Here is a 14,205-nt window from a genome sequence, read left to right as displayed (position 1 = left end):
CCCACTATAGCATTGTTATTGACAAATATTAACAAACACATTGGCTAATTTTGTTTTTTCTATAACATGACCAAATATAAATCAAATCATTCAAAGAGTTTTTGAGATTTCAGGGTATTAGTTTTTCTATTGTCCTTTCTTAGCTGATATCTACTACCCTAGATGTGCCAGTATGCCAAATTTTAGCTTTTTAAATTAACAGGAAATAGTTTTTTTGTTGATGAGTGAGTCAGTTAGTCAACTTCGCATTTTTATATATATATATATATATATATATATATATATATATATATATATATAATATGTATGTATATATGAGGGCCCATTCAGGGAAAAAGGATTGGTTTGTAAATATATAAATTGGTTCAGATATATATCTGTTCAGATACAGTATATACATTGGTTGAGATACATTGCTTTAGATATGTTGGTTTGAACACATCTGTTCAGATATATACATTGGTTGAGATATATATAAATTGGTTTGTATAGATCTGTTCTGATATATATACTGTACATTGGTTGAAATACTGTACATTGGTTTGGATATATACATTAGCTTGAATTCATCCTTTCAGATATATACATTGCTTGAGATATATATATATATAAATAGATCAGTTTAGATAAATATACATGGGTTCATATACATCTGTTCTATATTGGCTATAGAGTACGCATTAACCGGCCAACAGATTAACCGGCCTGTTAAAATAAAATAAAATAAAAAAAAAATTTTAATCCTGAGTTCTTCTTTATATTATATGTATGCACTTCCTTCTTTCCTGGAAGGTAAGAAGGCTCCTTCTGGTGTTGTGGTTCCACAGCTCAAGTTAACAGGGCCACTTTTTTAAATAATCGCCGCACTCGCGGCTTAGCGAGGGGGCGTGGTGTGTGTGGCGGATCAGTTCCCAGGGAATTCGTAATACGGGCGAACCTCGCTTAAGTGCACAGGTGAGGAGTTGTCCGCATCTGTAATTGTTCCCGGGAGCTGATGATTGCCACAGCTGATCCACGTCCCCGTGATATATAGAAGCGCGAGGCGGCTAGTAGGGGGGAAAAAAAAGAAAAAGAGATGTAGGTTGCAGGGAAGAAGGTGGCAGGAAGCAGGGAGAGGATAGCCGGTGCAAAAGCAAGCGAGCAAGAGCAGGCTCGATGGAGCAAAGGCAGGCAGCTGGGAGGTGAGCCCCTGTACAGGAGTGTTTGGCCGACACTCAGTGGAGCTGAAGAAAGTGGTCACTACAGTTGAGTGATCACGGAGCTGGAGTGACCGGTATTGAAGACGACTGGCCATTGAAAGGCAACGGCAGTCGTGGAGGCTTTGTGCTGGTTTAGCCCCAGCGTGAGCACCCTGGCTGCTGGGGAAAGAACCCAAGTCTTGGTCCGGATGAAGCCCGACATAGCCAGGGATCAGAGGGCTACCGGACCAGTGTGGAAGGCAGCTGCACCTGCAGGTAAGGTGACTCCCCTGTTGCGAAGCCCGATGGGAGAAGCAGGGGAGCCACCAGGTAGAAAGAAGAAGGCACCATGCTTTGGAGTTTAAGAGACTGCTTATAGTCATTGTTTTTGTTGTTGTTTTTAAAAGATATTTTTTCTATTGGATTTTAACCTCCACTTTTCACCTGTTTTAATGGATTATTTATTGAAATTATGACACACTGCACTTTTTGTTTGAACACTGTTTTGATTTTTGAGTAATAAAAGCACTTTGGCACTTTTGCACTGTCCCCTGGCTTCATTAGAGAATTGTCCTCATTTGTCAGCTCATCTCTGTGACATTACCGACAGTGTCGGGTTCAGGGCTCCCGGAAGGATGATGGGAGCATGGAACGAACCTGCATCGTCACACTCCTATACTCAGAGTGATTTCCGTTTACACATTCCTTTATGAATTTTCCATGAATCAATTTGGCTAGCATGCAACACAGTATAGCCGAGTACTTTAATTCATTCTAGGCATAGGGTGGAGTGCCAAATCGTTGTTGGACGCACCCAGGCTACATTTAAGTTATAAGGCAATTACAAGTGGAGGGGGTAATAAAGCAATGATTTGGAGTTAAAAAGAGTGCGTCGGAGTACGTGGAACCAATAAAAGAACGCGACTTTTTATGACTGAAGCAAACATTCTCGGAATTTAAAGTGGCGAAGGGGGGTATTTTCTGATTTTTTACCGAACTGTTTTCCTTTACAATGAGTATACAATGTAAACGAATTGTAGTTTCAATGGATATGCGTCTTAAGGCGCTAAAGCAGTTGGATAACGGTGATTCCGTGGTGAAAATTTGTGCTGAACTTGGTGTTGGGAACGGTAAACGACTGGCGAAGAGAATATTTTTCTACATGAAAATAGGTATGCATCGGATTAACCGGCCAAAATGACAACCGGCCATGGGTCCAGTCCCAACGTGGCCGGTTAAAAGGGATTGTACTGTATAGGTCAGTTCAGATATATACATCAGTTTGAATAGAACGGTTGTGATTTTCAGGCAGGCACAGTGTGGCCACCTAAGTTTAGCATCGCTGTTTCGCTTCATCACTACTTCAACATTGTTGTCATTATTGTACATATATTCCTTCATACAGGGCTGTTTTACTGTATAAATATACTGTATTTAATATTTATTCTGCATTTATCTAAATAGTTTTATCTGTATCCAGATCATCAATTCAACATTGCACCATGTGCTTTTTTAAACAACAGGAAGTGGTCTTACAGTAGATATATGAAGAAGGATCCTTTTAGACTGATGACTCAGTTAGACATTTTTCTATATTTTTTGTGTATTATTAGAAAGGTGTGGATAGCCTATTGGTTTACAGGCCTTTGTAACATTCAGAACTGGGCCCAGAAATCTAGTTTTACTGCAACATTTTGACATATATGCATTCCTCTTGTCCACAGCCACCAAATGACCGGGTTTTCTCATTATTTTTCCATTATGTACATTAGGTATTTTTCCCTTTATTTGGAAACATAATACTATAATTATACAACACAACCAAACAAATAAGATTAACATAGCAAATGCAGCAGTTTGCTTCAAAATAATTCAAGGAAAAGAAAAACAAAAGAGAGAGAGCAATATGAATAGAGAGTCCCATCTAAAATAGTTCTTATATATGATAAGTATGTGTTTAATATTATATATTGGTAAAAGCTTTTAATTTTGAACACTTTAGAAGTGGTATAATATGGAGAAAAAATGCAATTAGAATTTTTCAAGATATATTTTTGGTTAATTAAATGGCACACCTTTAGTAAATTAACTGATAGCCTTCAAGTAGAAGTCAAAATCAAAGCTTCCAATTTTATTTTGACATTTGTAATTATATGTGTAGTATCGGCTTTCACTTATTCCAATACAGGGAAGTACAGAGATAAAGCATCAAGCAAAAACCAAATAGTCACAGAACACGCTTATTCAAAGCAGGATATGTTATAGTTTTGCTTGTTCTCTTAATGACGCATTTAACACAATTGCATTCCTCACATTACATTCCCTGTGTCTAGAAATCACCATCTCTGTTTGTTTGTTCTTTATGCACCGTTCCTTTTTCAAGCCATAGTTATACAGTTTCAAAATATCTCTCTATCAAGACAGAAACTGTGCAGCACAGCTTTATGGTGATGCACTGGTTATCATGGCTGCTGTTTAATCAAAATACTCGTATCTGAGTTTGATTCCCACCTATTTTCTTCATTTTTTTTTTAAAGGATTTCCTCCACTATTTTTGTCATTTGCCCCAAACCATATTGTTTCTGGAATACAACAAGTTTAAGCATAATACATTTTGGTAATATATAATTTCCATTTGCTTTTTACCTTTCCTCCTTCTCAACGGAACAAAGCCATCTACCTCGGCAGACGTGTTAAAAGCACCTCCCAATCGAAAGTGTTCCATTTTTCAAGTTTCTGATATTGCTTTCCATAATACAGAGTTTCAGGAAACAGAATGCAGAACACAACCTCAGATGGAATTTTAGTCTGTCAGTGTGTAATTACAGTATACACACTCTTACTGAGATAATGCTGAATTATCACTTAACCTAACATGCATGACTTAAGGATGTAGAGGGTAAAATCAAATAATCTGGAACAACACCCACAGAGTATATGCACTTAGAAACTGACCAGACTGGGATTTATTTTCATTCCTGGAACTGTAGAGCACCATGCCGCCTATTTGAACTTTAAAAATGTAATTAATAGTTGAACATAAGTGAGCAAAGTTGTTAGCAGCCTTGTTAAAAAAGTTCAGAGAAAAAAACTTAGATACAAGGACAAAGAAATAATGAAGTAAATTGTCCCCATGTAGTATTACAACTGGTATTCCTACAGTTTCATTTTGATGACTTAAAAAACTAGGCTCCTATAGTATGCAGTACGGAGTTGATCAATAGGTGAATAGTAAAAGGTTTTTCTAAGCATGACTCTTTATAATTATCTATTTACTAACTTTGCTTAGTTCAATACATGACTATGCAGAGCTGGAGTCTGACGTTAGAGCAAGAAAGAAACCAAATCTGGACTGACTGCTTGCAGGGTGTGCTAATACAGTATACTGTATACAACAATATTCACTCATTCAGGGCCATTTTCATTTTACAACTCACTCTAATGGCATGCTTTTGTATAGTGAAAGAAAAAAAAACTGACATCAGGCTTGACACCAGAACAAATACAGCATGGGAACATCAGGTTTGCACTAGGAGCATGATTACAATACAATTAAAATCCACAGTGTTTTTGATTTACTTGAGAATATGAATACAACAGACTAGAGCAGGGGTAGGCAACGTTGGTCCTGGAGTGCCACAGTATGTGCAGGTTTTTGTTCCAACCCAGTTCCTTAACGAGAACTCAATTATTGCTGATGAAGCACATATTGCTTAAGTGACATTTTAATGCTTCATTTTAGTGGTCTCGCTTGTTAAGGTTCTCCAACCTTAATTGCTTATTTCAATCTTAAACTGCTGCATTCAGTGTTTTAATTGCTCCTTATTAGCAATAAAATGTAAAACAGGGGTAGGCAATGTCGGTCCTGGTGAGCCGCAGTGGCTACAGGTTTTCATTCAACCCAATTGCTTAATTAGAAACCAATCATTGCCAATCTCAGACCTTATTTAATTTTATGGCTTGTTAGTCTGTGCAATGTAAGGCTTTTATATCGTAGATTTTTTTCCTTTCCAAGGATATCATCCAAATGATTTGAAGCCTAAAACAGATAATTTTCAGTCTGTCACATTTTTCTATTAAGTGTTTTATTAAATCAAACCGTGCATGATGAACACACACAGATGTAATTGGAAAAAAGCTAGCTGGAGAACTGCTGGCTGCTTTGTCTTTTATATCTTATTGCTAATAAGGAGCAATTAAAACACTGAATGCAGCAGTTTAAGATTGAAATAAGCAATTAAGGTTGGAGAACCTTAACAAGCGAGACCACTAAAATGAAGCATTAAAATGTCACTTAAGCAATATGTGCTTCATCAGCAATAATTGAGTTCTCGTTAAGGAACTGGGTTGGAACAAAAACCTGCACATACTGTGGCACTCCAGGACCGACGTTGCCTACCCCTGGACTAGAGCAAGCAGAGTTTCATGCTACACAACACAGCATAACATCATAGGTTCACGAAGCCAAGAGCCATGCATAGATTTATAGGTTTATGCAGGTCAGGCAAACTCCAAATCCTGGGGAGCCGTAATGGCTGCAAATTTTTATTCCAACCCAGTTGCTTAATTAGAAGCCAATCCTCACCAATAACGGATCTTATTTAATTTCATGACTTGTTAGTGTTTTAGTTCTACCATGTCAGTTCATTTTTAAATCATAGATTTTTTTTCCTTTCTAATGATAATTGTGTCATCCAAGTGATTTGAAGTGTAATCTTCAGTTCTTCACTTTCTCCTCTGTTTCCTTCTGAGTAATTAGTTAAACCAAATAGTAAATGATGAATAAACGATGGTAAAAATGACGACAAGTTAGATGTACAACTGCTGGTTCCTTTGTCATTCGCATGTTATTTCTAATAAGGAGCAATTAAAACAATGACTAAAGCTGTTTAAGACTAAATAAACAATTAAGGGTTTAGAGAAAAGCCAAGCAAAATGACGTCTTTTATTGGCTAACTAAAAAGATTACAATTTGCAAGATTTCGAGGCAACTCAGGCCCCTTCTTCAGGCAAGAAGAAGGGGCCTGAGTTGCCTCGAAAGCTTACATATTGTAATCTTTTTAGTTAGTCAATAAAAGGTGTCATTTTGCTTGGCTTTTCTCTACATTCATAATGGCTAACGCGGTACAACACCCTAGTGCTACAATTAAGGGTTCAAAATCTTAACAAGGGAGACATCTAAAATTCGGCAGGAAAATGTCACTTGAGCAATGAGTGCTTCATCAGCAATGAATGAATTCTCATGAAGGAATTGGGTTGGAACAAAAGCCTGAAGCCACTGCAGCCCCTCAGGACCAACGGTGCTCAGAAGGGTCTGAGTCCTAAATAGCAAATAAATTAAATGAAGTTAATTAGTAGCAGAAATTAGTCACTAATTAAGAAAATGGTTAGAATGAAAACCTGCAGCCGCTGTGGCTCTCCAGGATCGGTGTTGGCCATACCTAGTTTATAGGATCACTATTGCCAAATGTAGAGAGTACAGTGAAATACTTACTTACACAAGCTAATCAACAGGCAACATGTCATCACTTTCCGGCACCTTTATCAATATGTTTAACTTTACTTCAAAAATTGTTTTCCTTATCTTAAATATATGTATTTATTAGAACAATTTGGACTTAAACAAGCCATTCAGAACAACAATGATCACTTAAAATATCACTTAGGTGACCCCAAAACCTAAGTGCACCACCACAACCTTTAAAAAATAAAAAACTTGAAAGACTAAAGTACCTACTAAACATTTTACTTAAAAGAAGCAAATGTTACAATATGTGCCCTAAATCAATGTGCACACTAAAAACACCTGATCTAAATTAAATTAAATGTCATTTAGGGAGCCATTTGGTTTTATTTTCATCTTTCATGTAATAATAAAGAAAGCAGTTACATCTGTTTAAAATCAATATTCGTCTACAATTTTTGATGTTAATGACTATTTCAAGGTTCATTTAACGAAGGCTATAGCAATCAAACACTCACAATTTGGCACTCATAAGCGAATCAAATATACTATCCATTGCAACAAAAGATAATAAAATGAAACAAAAACGTAATAATAAATATAGCCATAAAAATTCACTACTACAGGATACAACTAATAAAGCTAGTAAAATTCAACTAATTAAGTACATTTGCACTTAACCTGATGTGTAATATTGCTAGGTTAAATTACACCTATACAGAGGCAGACATTAAGGCACTAAAGACCAAAACAACATCATTAGCAGAGTTTCATTTGATGAGCCTTGTAAATGAATCTCTTCAGAAGACGTGTAATTAAAACTGCAGTGAATTGCTGTCCAAGAAAACTGACACCATTTTACATTTGCCACCAAATAATATGTAAATTTGCACTATGTAGAAATGCATTGAAACATATATACATACACAAATTCCTGAACATATTTTTATGTATGAGGCCTGGTCCACAAGGGCTCCTGTGATGCTGACCATTACTCCCATAAATAACATGAGAGCATACAATCACACAGTTAGAGATGAAACTGCCATCTGAGCCAAGCAGTGTGACACTGCTCACTAACTGCTGTACTACTGTGCTGTGCCTGAGAAATGAATTCCCATAATCATTTGTAATGCTCTGCAATAAGATAGCCAAATTACAAAGCTGCAGCTTTAATTCACTGTAAAATGGATGAATATCAATAATTATAACCATAATAATAACCATTTTAATCCGTATGATAATAAAGTGGTCTATGCCTTATGGACCTGTCGTCTTACTTTATAATGTTCATATGAAACCAATTTTTAAAACACTTAAAATGACTACAAATCATTACTGTACATACATTTTATAATACTGTAGTCTATAAAGTGATGACAAGAATAAATTATTTAATGTATGTCCTTGAATGGTTTTTTCATTTTGATTTAATGTCATCTTTTTAAAAAATTATTTCAGCTGTATTCTCATAAATCTGCCAAATTTCCACAAGAAACTGTCTCAAGATAGACAGTCTTCACATAGATGATATGAAAAGCTACAGGGTATTATATAATGACATTGCTGGGTATTTTTATTGATTTGAATTAAAGCGTAAAAAGCTTTCCTTGCAGTTTGGATTAAAATATTTCTTTAAAGTCTAGTCTAGTCTAAGGTTTTCTATGCTTATGTCTGACAATAACTGATAAAATTATGCTTTTACTGTATGATCATGTCTTTCAGAAGTTAGTACAAACCTATGGAAACAGAAATTAATACATTCATTCAGTAAATGGATAGATGGATTGAGATGTCTCTGACGTTGACGTTCATAAATCCCACTCAGTATGGTTCCCCATATTAATTTCTGCATGCTTCTAATATCATCCCTCTGCTAGGAAACAGAATATGTTCTGTTTACACATACGTACATATTCAGGAATAACTGCAATGGATTTGGCAAGGCCTTTTGGGATTGTCCCCTTAAATCACTGTAACAGTATGTTACTTTTCAAAATTGGGTAAAGTTAGGCCTAAATTGCTGGTGAATAAAGTTATAATGATAAAAAATATTAACAGGCCAACACTTTTATCCATGGCCACTTGGTTATATTTCTATTCATTTTATTTTTCCCTAATTGGAGCACAGGCATGTGAAGTGACATAGTGTCACATAGTCACACTGTGTCAGTAGTGGGATTTGAATCCACAACCTCAGGGTCTGAAATCCAGACCCTTAATCACCATGCCACACTGCATGCCTTTTATGTTTAATAAAATCTTAAATAAACAAATATTTAATGTTTTCACAAATATATTTTAAATAAACATGATACTGGGTTTAATTAAAGTTAAGATCCTTCCTTCTGACTGGTGTCAAAATCTGGCGATGCAGACTTTATTTTTGTACTGTGTTTGGAATTTTTCCAGTTTCTTTTTCCATTATATAGCATTTCTGTCCCTTGTTTGTGAATCTGTCCCTTGTTAATGTTTTGTGTATTCGCAGAATCCATCAGGCATGCCATGGATCACACATTGTAACATAAAACTTGTAGAAATGCACATATTCATGTGTCAATATCTGAAATCACATTTGTATAAAAGAAGGTAAAAAATAAAGTATGCCAGATCTTATTGTTTATGCAAGAGAAACCTTTAAAAAAACAAGCAAGTAAGTTTTATTGTTTTGAAAAACAAGATATTTTGATTTTGACCTACTTAAATCTTCAAGACAGCTTTGCTTAAGCAATATGTTTGCTGCAGAGATGGCAAAACTAGTCCCAAGATGAGCGGGCTCGCTGAGATCATTCCCTGCACTTGATGGTTTTCTAAATTCAGGTCTGCTTAGGTCCATTTGGTGCTTTCACACTTGCGAGGAAGGAAATAAGGTTCCTTCGGCAACAGTGAAAGTGGGTAGACATGGGGGTATATGAAAAGCTCATCTGTACCCTGAACTGACAAAACTGAAAAGACAGGAAAAAAGCCAATAACAATTCTTACTTCCAGTAACTCTCCTTTATGGCTACTTTGTCCATGTTTTATTTTCACTAATAATTTTTCCTGGGTGTTTGTACTTCTTCTTTTGGGTTCTGAATCCTGATGATGCTAGTTTCATTATCATTTTGTAGTTTAGGTTTGTTTTAAGGTTTGTACTTTTATTTTAACATTTGTCCTGGATACCAAGCATGATCTAGAATTCCAGCCAGGATGGTTCAAGGTTCCTTACTCAGTCAGGAGGCCAGTATGATGGAGGGACAGAGGGTGATCACCTGCATTGATTATTTGCTCCCCTGATTCAATAGGTCTTCCTGGCGTATGGTGCCTGAATGGATACCTGCAGGGCAGGCTGGGTATTGTATCCCTGGGAGACAGACTTGATTGGTGCCATAGGTCCTGCCAGGGGGAGCTGCAAGGACAGACCACCCCTACTTTAAAGTACTTCTGTCAGACCCAGAAGTTCTTCCGACATGCAGCACTAAAAATACCAGAAGTTCTCCCAGGTCTGGCCCTCACTTCAGGGAGTGAAAATCAGGAAGCAGAGGATGAAGCTTGCCTGGAGGAGTAGAAGAAGAGGATGAAAGAGAGGAAGAGAAGAGAATTGTGTTTGGGTGCTTCTGCAAGGTATGCAAAGAAGTCATTGGTGAATATATTTTTTAAAATAAATTATCATTTGAACCTTGTACTTGTGTTGGTGTGTTTTGAGAACATGGGGCACAGTGGTGCCCCCTACTGGTCCCACATTACAATTTTGCTCCATCGAAACTCCATATTGTTTTTGTGAGGTGCAGCATTATATGGAATAATGGTTCTTTATGAAAATTGTGCTTACAAGAAGTCAGGACAGTGATACCTTTGTGGTACACTATTTAAGCCTACATCACACCTAAGTATGCACAAAATCTTATGGCTATCTAAACAAAATTTGTTAAGTGTGCTTTGCTAAAAGATTCATTAATATTCTGACTTTCTTGCTTGGTTTCTGAAACTTTGTGAGTTTTTGTTATATATCAGGTTTTGTCTCATGATTTTTCTGTCTTTCTGGTTTTGACCCCAGTTAATTTTCCATTAATGGTTTCATTTCCTGGTCCTTCTTTCTGTGCAGTTGTGGCCTGTCATATTCTAACTTGTGGCAGAACGCATTAGTTCTAGAGAAGTCATTAATAATAAATTTGTTTGTGAACAAGGCATTAGTTTATAGTAGTTTAAGACTGCATTATTTTTTTATCTTTTGAATATGTTGTTCAATAAAAATGTATTTTATTTTTGTATATTTTTCAGTTTTTTTCTTATATACTTTCACACTGGCCCGGCTCAAGGGGGTCATTTAGCTGGACTAAGCCCCACCAAATATTATTTCAAGGCACCCCACCCACACATTTGGGTATAATGTTAAATGTTCCATTTTTGGGACTTTATCACACCATGCCCCTCAACCCCGGTATTTTAGACTATTGTTGTCTGGAGCTAATGGTGCTTCAAATGATTTTAGATTTTTTATCATATACAGGTACTTCCCCCTTGAGCCAGTTGTCCTTTACCAATGTCAAATCCATTCTGAGCATATATCCGATCATTATATAATTGATACCATCTTATATTAGGACAGATGTTAGGTGTGTTTATCAAAAAAGACTCACTCATGCAAAAGAATTAGCAGTAATTATTTAAACATGTCGGGTTCCCAAGTACTTCTGGGATTGTGATCTTAGCCTGGGAGTCTTTGTGTATCTCAATGATTCTTAGGGTTTGCTGTCTAGAAATATATGCGTTTAATAGGATCACCTATGGAAAATTGGTGTAAGGGGAAAGGCAAGACACAAAATAATTCATTAAAGGTCCACATGATTCTCTGAATTAGATTATATTAGATTAGAACCTGCTCTTGAAGTCAGACCTAAGAGTGGTGTTTATTGGTGCCTGGAGCCCAGTTGACCCATATAGATTAGTCTGAAAAAACTGTTTGCCACTACCCTGTGGGCTCTCTATCCACAAGGTAAAGAATGAGGCTTGGGTACAATGGCAGTTAGGCTACAGTCAACGGTGGGGTGGATCGTGGCATTCTAGACCTTAGCAATGGAAATTGGTTCTAGAGACATGATCATTGATGATGAAGGAATTGGGAGGAAATAACTGGACTTACCTTTATGCATCACCTCTATGTAATATAATAACGCTAATTTCAAAATACCCAGCTATCACAATTAATAGATAATAAAGTGAAATTACTAGAGATGCCAATAACCTGACAGATCACAGATAATAGAATAGTTAGCCAAAAGAGATCTTTACAGTATTTTTATGTGAATTTGATCCCATGTATTAAATCAGACTACTAGTCTATAAATCAATTTAATCTAAAAGTAATAAACCTTTCCTATGAAGAAGAGCTTTCAAGATTCTGCAATAAAAGAAGAAAATAATTATTTTTATTTTTTAAGCTCATTCATTTGAAGATTAAAAGAAAATGTTAAAACACATTTATGAAATGAATCACTCCTATTTTCAATGGTTCAGAAACTACTGTACAATTTCACAGTAATCAAAAAATATTTCATGAATTCATGTACAATTACAATTCTCATTGTGTATCGAAACAATACAGCCTTACCTTTGGAGCATCATCTCTAATTACTGAAAAACTGAAAACAGACTCCATGAGATATTTCAGAGCTTCTCCAGTTTTTGTGTTTCCACCTTCATAGGGAAGATCACGCACTGCTACAAGTACTTCTTCAATTGTGACATAATCTGTCAAAGCAATTTTCATCCTTAAACAAAACACAAAAAATGTAGAATGTTTGAATCTATGTGTGCATAGGTGTAATTGTGATAAAGTTTAATGACTTCAAGTACTGCAGTTAATGTGGACAGATTAGGGAACTGAAGCTTGTAGTTTTCTGTTGAAATAAGAAAAGGAAAATTTGATAATGGTGCTGCTTGTAACAACAAATGACTGTCATAACCAATGAACAGAAAACACTGCCTTTTTATTTTTGTACAGTGGTTAACCAAATAATGAAACAGAAAGAAGCGGTTTTAGATAAATGAAATTCCAACTTACTTGACAGTGGAAGGTGCAGACTAACTTTTGAATTACAAAATATACAGTGGCACTGCTAATCCCTTAACTTGACATTCCTTCCTCAACAACAATCTCTTTACCTGGGCTCTCTCATTTAACTGCATATATTTTATAGTAGGGTGATACAATTTAATCTAACTCTCTATTTCATTTCTACTTTGAAAGAACATGCTACATGTTAAACATATGTAAAGGCAGTTGTAGCCAATAAAAATTGTATTTTAGCACTTTCATGCTTACTGAAGACCCTGGCTTCTATAATCCAAATGTCATGCTCATTGTCATTGAGCCTATAAGGGCACTCGAGGTATCAAATACCAAGAAAACCTGTTACGACCTCAAAGAGATCGCCTGAGGGCAGAGACAGAGGGGTGTGATAGGAGATAAAAATTCAGAAAGGAGTACACTGAACTGGAGTTAAAGAACAAGTGGGGAACAAATAAACAAGAGAACTGAGAAAACAAGTCAACAAAACTGGAAATGCTAAACCTGTTCTGCTGGCAGCCTAAAAAACAGACGACCAGGAGATAAGAGTAAACAAATTCAGAATAGGCCAAGGTCAAAATCATAATTAAGAAAAACCAAATAATAAAGCCAAATACAAAAAAAAAAACAAATTTGAAACAGAAGCATGCAAAGTCCTAACTACCTAAAAGATTTTTTAAATAGCTAAATCATTGAATGATTTTTTTGGTTTTAAATAATACAGAAACTTGCACAAAGAAGGATGGGCACTGCCTTTTTTATATGCTAAGCAAGATGATCTCACATATAGTGCTTCTGGGAACAAATCAAGATGCTGTTGCTGATAACAAAAGACACAAAAAAAGAAAACAAAATGCCAGTGAAAAAAAAACAAAAAATGTTACAAAATTAACAGTGTTACAATAATAATGATCCTGATCTAAGATCAGGAGTCATTGGCATAAACAACATGAATGACCATACACAACAACAACAAAATGCTGGTACCCTTGAACAATAAAATCCCAAGATGGTGCTGAAATGATGTCATCATCATAAAGAATTCCAAATGCATAATTTGTCAGATGAGCTCTTACTGGCCTGTACACTTAAATGGGCCTCTAACCCTGGCCCATTACTAGTTTCAAGTATGTACCAAGTATTACTTCAAGGATTACAAATGGTGTATAAAAATCCATGGGGGAAAATGCCATATTGAAAACACTGCAAGTGAGGTGCTTTCACTCGAGGATTACTCCATCCACAGTGTGCCATCTTGTGTGTTCTCCTTACTCTGTGTAAAACTGATATTGGCTGTGCACTTTTTATGCTGACAGGTTTGCTGCCACATCAGACACTTGACACACTTTGTGCAGGACTGCATCATATGTTATAAGTAAGGACAACCATATCTGTAGATGAGCACTTGTTCCTCAAGGAATGTTGATGCCCTTTCATAAATTGAAAGTCAAACAAATTTAACAAGCTTGGAACCAAAGTTTAGATAGTTGCTGAGGTAAGTGTGAATAGTATTT

General features: G+C 36.0%; 1 protein-coding gene across 1 annotated transcript in view; it reads right to left on the bottom strand.

The window, feature by feature from the left end:
- The window catches only part of col7a1l (collagen type VII alpha 1-like), a 548,766-nt gene that overhangs the window by 408,635 nt on the left and 125,926 nt on the right, over positions 1-14,205 (bottom strand). The window contains exon 4 of the mRNA XM_051929632.1: positions 12,233-12,392. Within this exon, the coding sequence (XP_051785592.1) occupies positions 12,233-12,392 (160 nt within the window). The remainder of the gene's footprint in view (positions 1-12,232; positions 12,393-14,205) is intronic.

The sequence above is a fragment of the Erpetoichthys calabaricus genome, chromosome 1 (genome assembly GCF_900747795.2).
Source record: "Erpetoichthys calabaricus chromosome 1, fErpCal1.3, whole genome shotgun sequence".
Lineage (NCBI taxonomy): Eukaryota > Metazoa > Chordata > Cladistia > Polypteriformes > Polypteridae > Erpetoichthys > Erpetoichthys calabaricus.
This window is presented reverse-complemented; position numbering and strand designations above follow the sequence as displayed.